Here is a 17383-nt window from a genome sequence, read left to right on the forward strand (position 1 = left end):
TCGAAAGGGGAGTAACTCCCATTTACTGAGTACCTTTCATGTCAAGTGACTGACAAGTTACTCTCCTCACTCTCATGAGGGCCGTATTATAGATGAGGGAACAGAGCTAGGAAGAGGTGAAGCTGAGATTTGAACTCAAAACTTTGGTTGTTTATAACTAATCTTTACAAGTAAAGATAGTTTCACTATCAGTTCCTCAAATCGATACCACCCGCTCATGACCTGGTAACTTGAGGCCTGTTGCTTGTATCACACAGTTTAGAAGCTGTCTTTAGCAATGAATTCCACGTGCCTTTCCTTTTTAAAATATAAGATATAGATCCCATAAAAATTGTTTACTCTCAGCAATAATCAGTATTGTGGTGACTATCGGATAGTTTTAGAACACTGCTTTTCAAAGTGTGGTCCCTAAGCAGCAGCAACGAGCATCACTGGGAACTTGTTAGAAATGAGAATATTTTCAGCCCCCACCCTAGACCTACTGAATCAAAATACCTGGCAGTGGGACCCAATAAGCCACTTTTTAATAAGCCTTTCAGTCGTTTCTGATAACGCTCTAAAGTTTAAGCATGAACCAAATGAACAGAAAGGATAGTTTTTATTTTATTTTATTTTTTAACATTTTCTTTATTTATTTAACGGTTTATTTATCTTCCCCCCACCCCCTTCCTCTCTGGTAACCAGAAAGGATAGTTTCTTTGTCTACCCTGCCTTCCCCGCCCCTCCTCGCCCCAGAAAGGGTAGTTTTAAAGTCCATTTCCTATGAATTAAGTTAGAGAAGTTTGGGTAGATTTAGGACTACCCAATAGACATGGCTATTAACCCATCAGTAGTGGTTGGCTGTGAAGATACTTGGGAAATTATATGCATTAAGTAGGATGTTATTTCAAAAGGACAGATATGACTTCTTTTTAAGGCTAGATTCCAGAGTAAATCATTACTAGATTATTGATTGGAAATAATATCAAGATGTGTACAACTGAACATCAGGCTGGTTATCTCTTACTAGGAGGTAGTAGAGATTTTTCAGTTAAGGGAGTTAATGCTTCACATCATTTTTCATAATATTTTTATGTCATTTAAGATTTTTCATGAGTTCTTCCATATGTTGGCTTGAATAATAAAAGCCAGATCTGCTTTGTAGTTAGTTAGCAGAGCAGGTCACGGTGCAAATGGAACTGATAAGAAACCAGGGTTTTGGAATGAGGTTGGAGACAGGCTTTTGTAACCTAGTCTTGGACAGCGTAAATAAAAACAACATTGTGAGGTCTGCATTTCGGAGCTGAACACTCCCAGCCGCGGACCCCATGCCGAGTCAGTGGTTCTTCAGCTGATCTAGTTCCAGCACTGTGAGTCGGCCTTCAGCTACACAGAACGGTTTTTGCTTTTCTTCCTCTCTCTGAAATACAGTAGCTCCTCTTCACCACCCCCAACACACACACACACACACAACAGCTCATCTTACAAGATTCGTTTCTGTCACCTGTCTCTGTGGAGCCATTCCTGAACCTCCAACCTCCTGTGGTGTCCCTCACTCCCCAGCAAGCCCCCACTCCTTGGCAGACTTTATGGTAGCACTTCAAACACTTTAAGTGGGCATGATTTTGTTTACATGCCTTTTTTTGTTTGCTGTGCCGTGTGCATTTTGAGGGCAGAGACTTTATACTTGAATTGTTTTTATTGTTTTTATTTGACTTCAGCCTCTGTTGTAGTGCCTTGCACATAACAGGTGCCCCATGTTTTTGATGACACAGAATTAAAGCTATTCTTCGGGAAAGAGCTTAACCATGCGTGTGGACGGTTATAATGTCTGGCCAAAGATAAGATCTTTTTTGGTAAGATTTGTTACCCCAAAAGGAAGGCCACTGTAAATCATCAGTCAGGAGATGAACCCACGGGGGGGCTTTGTGACCTGGAATAACTGACAGAAGTGTCACTTTGCTTTGACCTGTGAGATAGGGCCTAGGAAAACTTGGGACTGCCAAATCATTTACTCTTTCTGTGTCGTGTATGGGCTGTTTACATCTTTCCATATTAATCTCATTTTATGGCTCAGTGAATTAGAAAGCGCTGTTTTCTTATTTTACAGATGGGGAAACTGAGAACAAGATTTGTAAAGTTCTAGTCTGTTCATTATAAGGCTAAAGATTTTCATTGCCCTCTTTGAAACAGCTATGCCATCTGAGATGAGACTGTTAGGTAATTTGTAAAGTCAGCCACTGAATCTGTAATTTAGAAATTCATAAATAGCTCCATCCAAATAGAACATTAGGAATGGATATCGGCAGAGTTGGAGAAGCTGCATTTTTCTGAAAGGTACACTAATTCATTGATTAATAGACTGGTAATGCACATCTTTAGTACTTTTCCTCATTCCTACACATTTCTCCTCCAGAGATTCGATTGTTTCCTTTTATGTGGGGATTGTAACTTAGGGTTCTTATCCTTAATATGGAGAACGTTATCTGTACTCTCAGGGTTTTGTTTTTTTGTTCACTCTTTTTCTGATTAAGAAAGAGCCGTTGGCCGGTGTGCATCCTGGAGCCCTTCGCAAAGCTCCGTGTTTGGATTAACTGCTGACCCCATGTGATATACGGAGCATCTGGCAGCAAGGATGGAATTCTCAGCTGTCTCTCTTTGTTATGTCCACAGAAGGAAATGCGAGTTTTATCTTACTGCTCAGGCGGTGGTACTGTACGTTCCTTTTCTGGTCTGCGGGACCCACCAATCTGATTGTGGGCCCATTTCCTACCATTCCTGTCATCTTGAACTAGTTACAGCCTAGGGATGATTTTACCTTACTCATGAATATGAATTTCTTCTCAGTCATCTTCTGCACCCCTCAAATTCTGCTTTAAGTAAAGCTTATTGGGTTCTGTCAACATTGTCTGGTTTGTCCTATCTTGTGTGGTTAAGGGATCCCAGGCAGCATAATATTAAGAAGGTACTGTTGTGGGTGTTTCTCAGAGCCGATGGCTTTCCTCCACAAATCCCCATTTTCCAGGTCTCTTTGAAATTGGTTATTTTATCCTTGCCACAGGATATGGGTATGATTGTATGTTGTCCATGTTTTACTAAGTCTCAGAGTTAAAGGTAGATCTTCTCCTTTACTACGTGCCAGAATAGGCTGAAGATTTACACTTCTATTAAGTTCCCTGAGTGGGGAGGAGGGTGATGCTGCTGGTCCTGGGGCAGCAGTGTGCGAAGTCCTGTAGGGAAGAGGTCAGGGGCTTAGGAGTCAGGGGCATGTGGGTCTGAATTCCTGGACTAGTACCAGACAGCTGTGGGAGCCTTAGATTCTTCCTCTGTAAAACTGAGCAGTTAGTATCTGTATGATAGGGTTTTTGTGACGATTAAGTACGATTTTGATAACGGAAGCAATATCTAGTGTTTATTAAATATTTATTAAGTACCAGGTACTTTGAGAAGTGCTTCACATATGCCGTTCACTCTTCAACAGTTAAATATTATCCCCACATATAAAGATCCTAGAACAGAGTACTTGCTCAGTCAGTGTTCATGTCCTTCCCTGTCCATGTTTAAGAAAGCTGGGAAATGCGTAATGCACTTTAGATGGATTTTCATAAAGCTAGTTTATTATTATTTTTTTTTAACATTTTTGACGCTTTAAAAAACTGGATACTTATATGAAATATCTGGTTTTATAATACTGGTTTTACCAGTAATGTTGGATAAGAAAAAATGTTATTGTTATCTGAAATGATAGACTGTTTCTTTGTACTACCTTTATTATTTTTAAGTATTGTGGATTGTTTAATATATATAGCTATTTCTTATCAGTTAGAAAGATTAAGCAGCTTAAAGAAAGCTTTATAATTTACCTTTAAAACTAATCTTTTTTTCCTCCTCTTTCTACGTTTCCTTATGACTGCTTTTCAGAGGGTTTTATAAAGCCAGTTTTGCCATCTAGTAAAAATTCTTCACCTATAATTAAATAACCCTCCCCCCCCATAGTAAAATTTATTACTTTTATATGGCTTTGAGAAAAAATGTGTTTTACTAGAAGAGATTTTTAAGGAAAGTTTAGACATGGAGATTCTGAAATGTGGACTTTTTATTTACTTGGGAATGGATGGGAACATTTATTTTGTGCCTGTTGTATGCTAGATGCTTGCTACACCTTGTTAAAGTACCAGTACTTACTTTATATGGTTGGTGAGTGATTAAATGGTAAGCGTAATCTTTGTAAGACTTTGAAAGCAGTGCTGGCATATAGTTAGCACTTGATGAAGGAGGCATTATTGTTGTTTCGTGCACTTCAGAGGTGTGAATATAATAGTTACAGTTTCTAGCCATATAGAGTTTACAATCCAGCAGTTCCCAAGAACCATTGGGGTAGTTCCAGCCCGTGGTCTTGCCTCCCAGCACAGTGCCTTCCCTTCTGATGATTTGCAGCGTCCCATCCTAATCTTGACGTAGTTGACAGTGTCCCACTTGCCAACTTTGAAGATCTGACTCTTTTCCGTTGTCTCGTAGTTTATTGTATCTTGAGGTGGGAATGGAATCTGAGCAGCTTTGGTTCCACTTGACCTGCTGGGTTCCCCTCCTCAGGCATTGCCCACCCACAGACCCAAACTGGGCAGGCTCAAGGAATTGGATCTGCATACAGTGGGTGAGGCATAGTGTGTTAGATCTGGTAGGGAGGCCTTTTACCTGAGGAAGCGGACCACATGTCTACCCAGGAAAGAAAGGCATTGGCTTGTTTCAAGGTTTACTTTCTTATTCTAATTATCAGTCAGGTGAGAGGAGAGTGTGACAGGTAAAGGGAAGCCGCATGGTCAGGCACTGACACAAGTAGTAAGAGTGAGGTGTAAACGTCTTGGTATGTTCTTGAACCATCCGCCGTTTGGGGTGGTGGTAGTGAGTGAGTGGGGTGTGGCTCTGTGACGGAGATGATGTTGGAGAAACCAGCACGGGCTAGGTTGCAGAGGGCTTTCGTTGCTGTGAATAGAACGGACATAGAGTTAGAATGTTATCCTGTTGGCCACAAAGAGTTTCAGGGGAGTCACTTTCCACTTTGTATTTTAAAGACTCTTCTGTTACTTCCTAGTGTGTGCAGGGCTAGCTTAGAAGCCTGGAGACCCAATTTCATGGATGACTTTAGAGGAAAACCTAGAGAACTGATGAAGGAATCCAGGTGAGTTAAATGGACGAGATGGGTGAGAACAGAAGTCAGGTTGGCGGATTTTAATCACGGAGTGTTCCCATTTCAGTCTTCTCTCTGAGAGGGAGGAGGAGAAAGCAGAATGAGGAGCCAGAGAGATTGATCTAATCACCTCCAGTTCATTTATTAAATGTCTATCAAGAATTAATAAAAATCCTTATATTCTCTGCATTTTAACCAAATATCTGGTTCTGTTAGCAAAGGGCAGACCATCTCTTTAAGTGTTGGCCTAATTATTCTAGCAGTTTCAGAGAGTTGTGAAACCTTCGTGGGAGGGAGAGGCTTTTTTTTTTAAGCCACCAGCCAACACCCTTTGACCAATTTAGCTTTGCTTAAACAAGAATAGACTGAGAGGCAGGGTTGTACATTGAAACAAAAAGCTTATACGCTTAGGATTTTTAAGAACTTTTTTTTTTTTTTTTTTTAAAGGAACACTTCCCGTTAAGGGGATCACACATTAAATGATTTCTAAACTTTTTGTAATTTTCCAGCTGTAGTTTCAAGATTCTTCCCCAATAGGAAAATGGTCTCTAAAACCACTCTACACGGAAAACTCAACAGATTTATTGAGCGCCATCTGCTGGTTTTATTTTAATGGACCAAATAGGTAGTGCTTGCAAATCTTTAATAATTTGCATATCTTAGTGTTGCAAAATTAGGAAGCTGGAAGACAATAGGAATTATGATTATTATTATTAGTAGTAGTAGTATTAAAAATGATCATTTTGTGTTAGCATTGGGAAAGGTAATGCTTTGGGCTGCCATGTAGACGTGTTACTTAAAATGAGAGGTAGGTTACAGGGATTTTATTGACCCATCTCTTTATCTGGCACAAACTTAGCCTAGTTGAAATAAAAGACAACTTTAAATGTCAAATAAAATTGTTATATATTTTCGAACATTGGAATCAACAAGTCTGTATATGTGGAATGAATTTAGTTTATGCCAAAAGCTAATAAATTTCTCAGTGGATTTCTATTTCATGTTACTTGAGTGCTTTCAGGCCATCTTTTAAGGAGAGCTTTATAAAAAAGGCTTTGGTGGCCAGTCTGGAGATTAGGCTTTATTCTGAGGGAGTGGAGACTATCTGTGAATATTTTTCCACTTAAGAGAGAGATCACCCTTTCTGAAACAGCCTCCTGCTTCTACTTCAGACACACTTGAACGCCTTGCCTGTCTTATTCCCGGTAATGGAAGTTTCCCCTTGATGTTACTTTTTATATTTTGATTGTCTTACTTGCTAAAATATAAGCCCTATGAAGCCAGGGGCCTTGTCTCTTTCCTGTTTATTCCCTAGATTTTAATAGTGCTTTACACATGTTTGATGATCAGTAACTATTGTATGAAAAAATTCTTTGCTGACAAAATGAGTTTCAAATGTTTATTTATCAGATCTGTGGTTAAGTGACTGATTCAGATCTTATTCTTAAGCCACTGTTTTACTACCCTATACGGTGGCAAATATTGTTAGTAGCATGTTGCATTTAAGAAATAGTGGATCTCAAATAATATTGACAATTTGCGTATGTGGGTACACACACACACGGGCGCACGCATGTGTGCTGTTTGTAATGGTGTTAATTGCCTGGAAAAACCAAACTACTCTGAGAACCATACAGGCTACTTCAAGGGGATCTTAAAGAACCCACAGAACTGAACAACCCTGTCTGCTGATTTGTGGTTTGGGATTTTTTTCTTCTGGTAGGCCTTCTGTTTTCTAGCCTGATGGCAACAACATCATACACTTATGTCAATTCTTATCTTAAAGATGCTCAGTATACTGCTTTGCCACAACCGTGCCTTATAAATTTGCTTTTTATTTTCCTAGAACACTTCAGTACATTAGGCAGCAAAATGTAACTCATGTGCCCTCCTATAATTAAAGTTGTGGTATTCTTCTTCTAAATGAATGAATTCCACTGTAAAAAAGGCCGACGGATGGCACTTCGGTTTGCTCACAAAGATAGAAATAAAAAGAGGATTGACATTTCTTCGAGGTTTACCAGTATTATATGACCTTTTGCTAGCTCCATTATATCCAGTGTTTAAGAATTCTCAGATCCAACAGCTGTTTCCTGAATGATTTTTGGTTCAGTTTGCAGCCTTTCAGCTCTTCCCACACATCACCCCTGTGCACTCATTGCAACTATCATCTGTTTCAAATGGAATTTGAAATCAGGCAAAAGAGAAGTCTGTTTCTCTGGCTCCTTTCAGTGGCCTGTGTTTGAATCTGGGAAGCCTTCCTCTCTTGGCGCTTGCTCAGCACAGCATCCAGTGCCTCTTCCTGCAGTGCCCGATCCTTGCTTTTCCTGCAGTGCCTTTTATACAGCTGCGGTCATTGCTTTATGTGTCTCTCTCTCCCTTAAAAGACTATGAGCCCCAAGAGGGCAAAGACTGTCTTGTCTTTATATCCTCATTATCTGCCATAGTACCTCAAGTGCTCAACTAATGTTTACTTAAATGAAGGGAGTGATAAACAAGACAAATTTAGTATTTTGCTTATTTGTAGTATTTTAAGTTTTGTTTTATAAAGGATGAAGTGTTTGTTGGTTCAACCCAACAAACATTGATTGGGCACGTGCTGTATATCAGGCCCTTTAAGAGTTGCTGTGTATACAAAGATGAACTAGATATAATTTCTGCCACCCTCACTGAAGTGGCTAAGGTTTCAGAAGGTAGATTCCTGCCTAAGGTGATCTGTCTTGAGCTTTGAGCATAATTGGGCATAGCCATTTCTCCACAGAAGCTTCCCTGGTCATACCCCTCCAGGCAGAGTGTGGACATCCATCTGTGCACCTAGAGATGCTGGTGTTTATGCTAATTATAGCACTCATCACTTGGCATTCTGTCCATTTGCATGTCTCCAAGCTCCTGGAGGGCAGGCACCAGGATGGTGTTTATAATTTGAGCATCTGGGTGACGGCAGAGACAAAGCACATTAAACAGAGGGCACTGCATGCGTGTTTAGCATGAAAGGATGAACAACTTAAGGCTATGGTAAGGGGAGCAGAATAGAAAGGAAGGTAATGAACACAGTCATGTCATACCATAGATATGTTTTTACTAATTTATCTACTTGATGGACTAGAATAACAATTTTATACTAGTGGTAAATAATAATAGAAGTAATAGTAACACTAAAGGAAATGTTTAAAGTAATAACATATTTTAAACATTTTAAGGCTCATTTACATATCAGCATTAATGCTTAATATTAATATTTTCAAATGTTTATGTTTTAAAAGTAATCCTAATACTAATGGATAATGGTCCTATATATATTCGATAGCAATAAATCATTTGAAACTCTTTTAGCTTTAATTCAATCTAGCTTTCTATTTAATTAGTAAGATTAAGAATTACGTTTTGCCTAGGCATAGGCTCTTATAATTACTGAGGGAATTATTAACAGCAAGATGGTGAAAATAAAGAGAAATCTGAAATATTTTAGGTGGCGGGAAATTAACTGTCATGAATCTAGGAAATGACATTTATTTTAGTTTAGCAAATGAGCTTTCTTGAAGACTCGAAGTGAAAAAATAAGTATTTTAAATTCTTGGCGGCAGAGGCCTCAATTGTGGCTGCCATTGATAAAGAGAAATATGTATGCTAAATCTTGTCTTTTTCAGTGGCACTTGAGTTTGGGTTCTTCTCGGGTCCAAAGGATCTTGTTTCTGGGGTTGAGGCGCTGGAGTAGACGAATGGTATGCTGTCAAGAAACCCACTTAAGGCTGGAGAAAAAATGAAACAGTTCTTGAGTTCGCTGCATTCTGTCTTCGCATCTTCCCTCCATTGCGTATTCTGAGGGTTGCTTAAAGATTACTCCTTTTAACACTGTAAGTCCTTTAATCCTTCCCTCTTTGATGTCCTTGATCCGCTGTTCCCTGACTTCTCCTCTTCTCTGGCCGGCGTTTCCTTGTCGCTGTTTCTGTTGATCAGGTTCCTTCCCTGCTGGAACACCAGAGTCTAGGCCTCGCTCTCTGGTACCATGGAGAACTCATCTTTCCTCAAGGCTTCGTAACTATGTGCAGCTTGACTGGCAGATCTGCTTCGCCAGCCCAGACCTTTTCTGACTGTCCTGCTAACCACCTGTTGGACACATAATGCCTACAGTTTTCCATCCCGCAGGTATATGAAACTTGACATTTAAAGCTTATCATCCTCCTCCTCACAAATCATTCCCACAACCCTCCCCACACCATTTTTCTTTAATGAGTTACCCCTTTTTCTGTTAATATCACTTCATGCTTACCCTTCCTATCTTTGTCCAGTCCCCATCCACTCAGTTACCATATTTCATCAAATTATTTTCAACAAAATTGCTTTTTCACATTTATTTCTTTTTGGATCATCTTGCTACCATAGCACTTTAAACTCCTTTTGTTCCCGTACACTGTGTTTTTGTAATATTTTCCCAAATGGTTTCCTTGCCTCTCTGTTCACTTCTTGTTAAGGTACTGCTGTGAGGTAAACTCCTGTAAAAGTCTTCTAGAACATTTGCTGCTTTTAATGTCATCCTCCACCCCTTCCCTAATTTTCTCTCAGTACATACCACATAAGGCTGTTTTTTTTTTTCTTGCCTACACAAGTTCAATTATGGATATTTAAAAAAATTGGAAAACACAGAAAAGCATGGAGTATATTAAAATTGGCTTCGACCACCATCTAAGAATAACGGCTATTAAAGTTTCGGTGTTTTCTTTTTTTTTCAAATGTGCATTTTGAACATATGCTACTTATTCTAGGCAAAGGGGGTATCTCAGTGAATAAAACATGCTCTCATGGGGGTCACATTCTGGTAAATAAGTTATTTATTAAGATATAATTGACGTATAGCATTGCATTTGTTTTAGATGTACAACGTGATTTGGTATATGTATGTACTGTGAAATGATCACAATTAGTTAACACATTCATTACCATATATAGTTAAATTTTTTTTCCCCTGTAATGAGAACTTCTTATACCTCCCTTAACCAATTTCATATATACATTCGGTATTATTAACTAGTTAAAACTGTATTCACCACGCTGGGCATTGCATCTATAACACATTACATCTACTGTAACTCCTTTATTGAATGTTTATATATGTGCCATGCACTGCTGTAGGTGCTTTGCTGTTGTCAATTATTTAATTCTTACAACAACCTTATGAGTAAGTATGATTGTCATCCTTGCTTATGGCATAGAGAATTTGACATTCCCCAGTTAAACAGTTAAGAAGTGATGCATCACACTGTGACTCAGACAGAGGCCACCCTCTTAACCACTCGGCCTGCTAACAAGTTATAAGCCAGGTTTGAAAGTTAGAAGCAAACCGATTTAAGGTGTTGATCATAATCGGCCTTTTGTGAGAACTATGGCAGCATTGTTTTCCAGAACCTGAGGTGCTTTGTACCTGCCTCTAAGGTTTTCTCTTACAGCATGCCCTCTGCTTTTATACCTCATAAGCAGTGACCCCTCTTGATCGGGCCTGCCATTGGCAAGCCCTTGCTTTTCCTAGGGAAATCCTCCCTCTTTCCCCCTCCTGCCTTCTGCTGACTTGTTCTCAATGATGCGGTGGTTAAAAATGGGTGTGCGTGTGTGTGTGTGCTTGCGCGCTCTGACTTGTAGCATTTGCCAGTTTCAGTGGTGTGAATACTCCCATAGCAGTTGACTTCAGGCCGCCAATGTCACATCGCTGAATGCAGCGTTGGCAGGAGACGTGAGCTGGTAAAAACCGAGCAGCAGCTCGTCATCGTAATAGAATCCCTACCGCGTAGATGCAATAGAGCTGAGCCTCGGGAGCATAGACAGTGGTAGGATGTGATAAAATAATTAAAACGTGGTAGTTCTGAGTATTACATTTGTTTTTAGCATACTTTAATTATAAGCTTGTATCATTTAATTTTTAATAGCTGCACTTAATAAGCAGCTTGCAGAATTCCTGAAAATCCAATGATTAGCTCTCACAAGCCTGTACAAGCCAGGTCTTGCTGGTGATGGGCCCACCATCAAAACCCATGCGGCAGACACCGTCTTGCTATCTAAGACATCACTGCTGTTTCTGTACCCTTCCTGTCACAAAACTTTTCTGATTTCCCCAATCTGCATCTGACGTCTTGTTTCCAAGGCCTTGTCCCTTGCACCCATCCCCATACTGACACTTTCTCCCATCCCTCACATGTTTTTCTCTTTGCCATTTTTTCCCTGAGCAAGTTACTGTCCCCAGTTAAATGAAAGCCCCATACATAACTAATATCTTGGGACACGGCAAGTATCTTCACAACATGTTGGGCCTCACATGGAGAAGAAATCCTTGATCAAGAAAGGGAAGATCTGTTTTTAGAATTCCAGGTTAGATATCTAAGTGGAATTTTTTTTTTTTTTTTTTTACTTAATAAGCGTATATAAAGGTGATTATGGTAGTATGAAATGAATTAAAGATGGGAAAACTGAGACCCAACTACCATTTAAAACCTTGTTTTTATTGGTAAATTAATGATTGATTTGGTGGCATTTAGGACTACAGTGCACTTATATTTCAGAGATCACTTGTACTTATAAAATGGAGCCTAGTATAGATTATCTTTCCTGTGAGTTCTTGTGTTAATCTGTCAGCAAAACTAATTAAGACCCTGAAAAAATTGTCAGGTTCAAGGATATATTTCTCAGTGAAGAAACATGAAAATATATTGGTAAGGATAGTACTGTGTTTCTTGAGTTTAGATTACTGGAAAAGTGGAGATGTAGATGCATTCTCTTCCTGGGGTTGGATCAAACTAAAATTTTAATCCATAATGTCTCGAAGATTGCCCCGTTTTAATAAGTTTTTCTGGTGTCTTTAGAAGCCTTACAGACTTTGAACCGGGGGCAGTCAGATTGATTTATCTGCTGTGTGAGGCAGGTCCTTCCCTGGAGCAGCAGAATCACTTACAGAGTATTCCTCCAGGAGGGTGCAATTAGAGCAACCATCTCAACAAAAATTCTCATGTAAATCTGCTTTCCCTCTTTATTTTTTAATCACCACTATACTCAGTCATGCCAGGCCATCTCAAGTAATCGTAGGTGCCTGGTACTCCTGCAGTAAAATTGAAGTCATGTGATGGAAATGCAGAGTAAGAATTTTTCTTGTTTGCTCTCAGTGACTGTCAGAATGCAGAGAATATTCATTCCTTCAAGGGAAACTGGTACTTAAATTCTAAGTACCTTTGGAATCTAAATTTCAAGTGACTTTGAAGTGAACGAGGCTTTTGTGTTCCCTTCTACTTCATATTTTGGCTACTTTGAGTTAATGTTGAAAAAAAACAAGCTATTAAACAAAGCTATGAACACAATTTGAAACTTTTTTACTTTTGTCTTGAGAATGAAAAAAGAAGTTGATATTGAGAGCTTTGGTAAAAGGATTTCAATTAGCTATTAGCCGTCTCCTCTGTCCCCAATTAAAAAAAGGCCCCGATGCACTAGGGCTGTGGGCACGGTCTCCCCCCAATATGCCGGGTCTCTCATGGACGGGAAATCCTTCATCTAGAAAAGGAGGAGATAGTCTTAGAATTCCTGGTTAGATATCTAAGTGAAAAGAACTGTTGTGTAAAAATCCACCTTGTAAATAATTTAGGCTTGAGGGCCAAACTGTCTCTGCGGCAGTCACTCAGCTCTTCAGTGGTCCATTCTCGTGCAGAAGTGGCCGTAGGCCATGTGTAAGCAGATGGCACGACTGTGGTCCAATTCAACTTGATGTATCCACACTGAAATTCAAATGTCATATAATTTCCTCATGTTAAAAATCTTTTTATTTTTTTAACGTTTTAAGAATGTAAAAACCTTTCTCAGCTGTGAGCCATACAAAAACAAGCAGAGGGCTGGATTTGGCTCATAGGTAAGAGTTGGCCAACATGTGCTCTAAAGGATGAAACTTAAGAACTTTCATTTACACTTTTTTTTTCAAGTTACAATGATATTTTGGTACCTTGAAAAATTGGCTCTTCTCATATGTGCTGCAGACATTGTAACTGGTTGTGGTTTATCATTCTAGAGGATATTAAACATTTTACCAGCCTAAACTTTTCAAAAATGTTTCCCAGAAAGAGTCTTATACATAAATCTAAAGTATATTCTAAGTAGTGGCCGGAGTCATTGATAATTCTGTTTTAGGATGCTTTGGAACTTTCCAGCTCAGCATTCATAGTAAGTTACAGTTTCTCTGGAGTTTGTTCTGACTTCTCACATGCTGCGTTCAACAGAGTACTCCACAGAGCTGTGGCGTACACTAAGAAATAGACACTCAGGACCTTGAGAAACACTCTGAACTCTGTTTCCACAGTCAACCTTATTGGGGCAATTTTGTTAGTAGACTTAATCTGAAGTTTGACTTCAAGATTTTTCGTCTTCACTGTTTAGTAAAACACTACCTCCTGCTCTATTATGCTGCTTTAAACCTCACTGCTTTAAAATCTGTTGTTTATGGTTACAACATGAATTCTATAACAGTAGTCCCCAACCTTTGTGGCACCAGGGACTGGCACTCCTATGAGAATCTAATGCCTGATGACCAGAGGCGGAGCTGAGGCGGTGATGCTAGCATTGGGGAGTAGATGCAAGTACAGATGAAGCTTTGCTTGCTTGCCTGCCGCTGAGTTCCTGCTGTGCAGCCTGGTTCCTAACAGGACACGGACCAGTACCGGACCACGGCCCCAGGGGTTGGGGTCCTTGTTCATAATGTTTATGATTGGGAGAATGGTAATTAGGACTGTATTTCACAGAATATGTTTATAGTTTAGCTACTGACCTGAATTTAAGAAATTAACCTGAAAACTGCTAGAGGAATATTTACAAATAAAGGATAGAGATGTCTTAACTTCTAAATAGTTACAGAGCCATAGGCAAAGTTACTGGCACAAGATTTTTGTCTGATTCCAAGGGCATAGTAGAGGTGGATAAAGAAGTGTTAGGGATTCAAGATGGTTGGCAAGCACAAATTATAAGAAAAGTGACCCTCCCATCCTAACAGATAAAGAATATCATCATCGACGGAGAGCTGAATATGTTCCAAGAGTTTTCATGTATTAGCTATAAGAAGAGAAGGTATTATCTCCATTTCTATATCCAAAGAAACTGGGGTTTAGAGGATTTAGAGTAAAGTCTTTATAGATGAAGTTTGAACCCAGATTCATCTGAAGCCCAGGCTTATGTTCTTTGCATTCTTACATTTCCAGGCCAGCTCTGTTAGAGGCTCTCCACCCTCACTGGAGGGTGAGTGGACTTGGCAGTGATTTGTAGCATGTAGAATTTAGAGCATTATTGCTGCAAGTGAAACACAGGGATTAAGGGGCATTCTGAGTATAAGGGTGCATCTCATCGGTGCCTCCTCATCCTCTCTGCCTTAATTTTGGATTTTCCACAATTTCTCCCTTTTTCCCATCCATTAAGTAGGTATACCAACTGCCGTTTACTTGTTTACTTGTTTGTCTAACCACCTCCACAAGAATATAAGCTTAAAGAGAATAGAGATTTTATTTTTAGGTCATTTTGTATTCTCAATGCCACGAATCCTTTCTGGCACATAAGTACCCAGTCAGTGTTTATGTTTGTATAAATTCACTAGAGTAAGGCACAGTTTAGATGATACATTTGATTGTCCCTTAAATTTGATGTTTTGTAAAGATAGACTCAAGAAGAACCTTACTAATGCAAACTTGTTCTTTCCTAGGGTGATTGTGTTGTGACTGTGCTGCTCGCTGAGGAGGACAAAGTTGAGGATGATGTAGTGTTTTACTTGGTATTTTCGGGTTCCACCCTCCATCACTGTACAAGTACTCGGAAGGTCAGTTCTGACACGCTGGAGACCATTGCTCCCAGTAAGTATTTGAGTGCAGTCTTTACTATTTTACTAGCCTTTACTAGTTCTTGGACATTTTTATTCTATGTTCACTTGTATAGAGTGATAGGAAGAATGAATCCAGGTTATAGGACTATGATCACACCTGTATTTTAAATAAATTTTAAAATGTTTTGTTTATATTTTCCTTATTCCTCAAAAATTTAAGCCTAACTATAAGTAAATGAAATAAAATGGTGTCATAAATTGAAAGATAAAAATCAGGATCAATAAAAATATTTATTGGAATGTTGAGATATGGAGAAAACTTTAGCATACGTATAAGATAAAGGTTCTCAGATAAAGGTTCTCATGTGGTCACTGTGGCCTGTCTGCACATTTGATTCTTAATATCAGAATGGCAAAAGCAGAGGTAGAACACACTTGGTAACATTCATCAGCATCCGTGAGGGAAAGGCTTAAAGAAATCTTTCATCAAAGCCAAAATTTCCCCCAATTAGAATATAGTTCATGGTGGAAGGAGTGTTTAATCACCGTTGATTTATAAGTTTAACATAATTAAATGGAAAATGTTTACTTATTAAAAATTCATCACAAAGTCATTGAGTCATTACTGTCTCCACAGAAATGGCTGATAAAGTAATGACTGTCTTTTGACTTATCCCAGCATCTGAAGTGTATTGATTTGTCTTTGGAGATGAGCTTCTTTCCTTCATTTACTCCTTTTCAAAGTTAACAATTGACCAGTTTTCATCAGAATACAAAAGAGGGCACATTTGGGAGAACCTCCTGAAAAATACTGACATGCTGACAGTTGAACAGTTTTCCTTTAGAGAAAAAAATGGATTTAGTTCTTATTGAAACATTTTTTTTACCAGTATTTTTATATAACACTGATTCTACTTTGTTGGAACAGATGGTGTAAAAAATTAATAGTTTACGAAGCGCTTTCAATATCTGGTCTTGCCAGTATTGGATAAGATTGCCTGTTTTTTGTTGTGCCATTTTATATAAATTAACTTAATGTCTGATATCTCCTAAATCCTGGAATTTATACCACATTCAAGAACTGGGGTTATGACAGTTGAAAGCTCTATTTATCCTCCTACTTGGCAAAAATGATTTTGAAAAATGGAAGATTTAAAGGTTCTTGGCAATTCCTGTGAATGATAGGAAATTTAACAAGGAGCTCAGGATAGATACTGATTTCGTTTCTAAAGCATATTGAGTATCCTTCTTTGTAATTTAAAGCTCCAGTCGTCTTGTTCCCTGTGATGTATATCATGTCAGAAGGCTTGGCTGGAGCTTTAGGTCTGCTCTCTGGCAGGTGCCTCGTGGCTTAACATTTATCACGTGGGGCCGATGGTGAGAAACAGCTCTTCAGCCAGGCAGAACCCGTCAGTCCTGACGGGGCTCTCGTTAGGAAGGGAGAGGAAGGATAGAAACACCTTTGGAGTTAAATTTTTGGGGAGCGCGCCTGTGCGCGTTCACTCATTTTTTTTAAGCTGCTGTGCACCTGCTGTAGTATTTTTTGGAAGGGTAGGGTGGAGCATTTGGGAGTTAAGTTAGTTTTGAATTTCTTGCTTATATCATGGAAATACGATGTTAGTCTAGAATTAAACTGCCTTAAATCTGTCTTTAAGCTCTTGACTCAAACATCACCTTCTCAGCAAGGCCTTTCCTGCCCACCTTGTGAGTACACAGCCTGTCCTCGTCTCTGCTTGTTCTTCTCATCGGCACTTAGCAGATTCTAATACATTATACATTTCATTTATCTTATTTATTTTCTACTCGCTTCTGCTAAAGTGTTAACGTTTTTAGTGCATGGATTTTAACTTTATGAGGGCATCGATTTTTGGCTGTTTTGTTCCCTAGTGTAATGCTAAGAAGACTTGTCCTAGGAATTCCTGCCACTTGATAGAACAGCGTTTCCACTGTGGCCAGGTTAATCCTGGTTCTCAGAAGCCACTCTCCTAGAAAGTTTGTGCACACGTGGGGACACAACACACACATACATACACACACACACCCACACACCCTTTCTTGAACTGAATTCTCGACTCTATTTAGAGTATCTTTGCTGATTTCTCTGTCAGTTGCCATATTGATAGCCTCAGATTTCCTGTTTGCTGAGGGCAGTGTCATATTAGTCAGGTTTCTTTATGGAAAGTCTATACTTGCTCTGTGCATCCCAGTTACAGGATAAATGTGCATAGTCTGTGCAGCCACTGCTGCCAAGAGGGATGTCTCTGTGTGTTTTCTGCTCACGTGTGGGACTAGCTCTTCAATTCCTAGTTATTTTGGCTGATTATGGGAAGAAAAAGAGCTTTGTGTCTTGTTCTTGCTTTTAATGTCATGTTTCACGCAGATTGCTGGCT

At 39.2% G+C, this 17383-nt stretch overlaps 1 protein-coding gene across 6 annotated transcripts in view; it reads left to right on the plus strand.

The window, feature by feature from the left end:
* Positions 1-17383, plus strand: part of AKAP13 (A-kinase anchoring protein 13) — a 234334-nt gene that overhangs the window by 69032 nt on the left and 147919 nt on the right. For all 6 annotated transcript variants that reach the window (XM_006905247.3, XM_015593782.2, XM_015593780.2 and 3 more), the window contains exon 3: positions 14877-15024. In XM_006905247.3, coding sequence (XP_006905309.1) covers positions 14877-15024 — 148 coding nt within the window. The remainder of the gene's footprint in view (positions 1-14876; positions 15025-17383) is intronic.

Source organism: Pteropus alecto, unplaced genomic scaffold (genome assembly GCF_000325575.1).
Source record: "Pteropus alecto unplaced genomic scaffold, ASM32557v1 scaffold60, whole genome shotgun sequence".
In the NCBI taxonomy this organism is placed as follows: domain Eukaryota; kingdom Metazoa; phylum Chordata; class Mammalia; order Chiroptera; family Pteropodidae; genus Pteropus; species Pteropus alecto.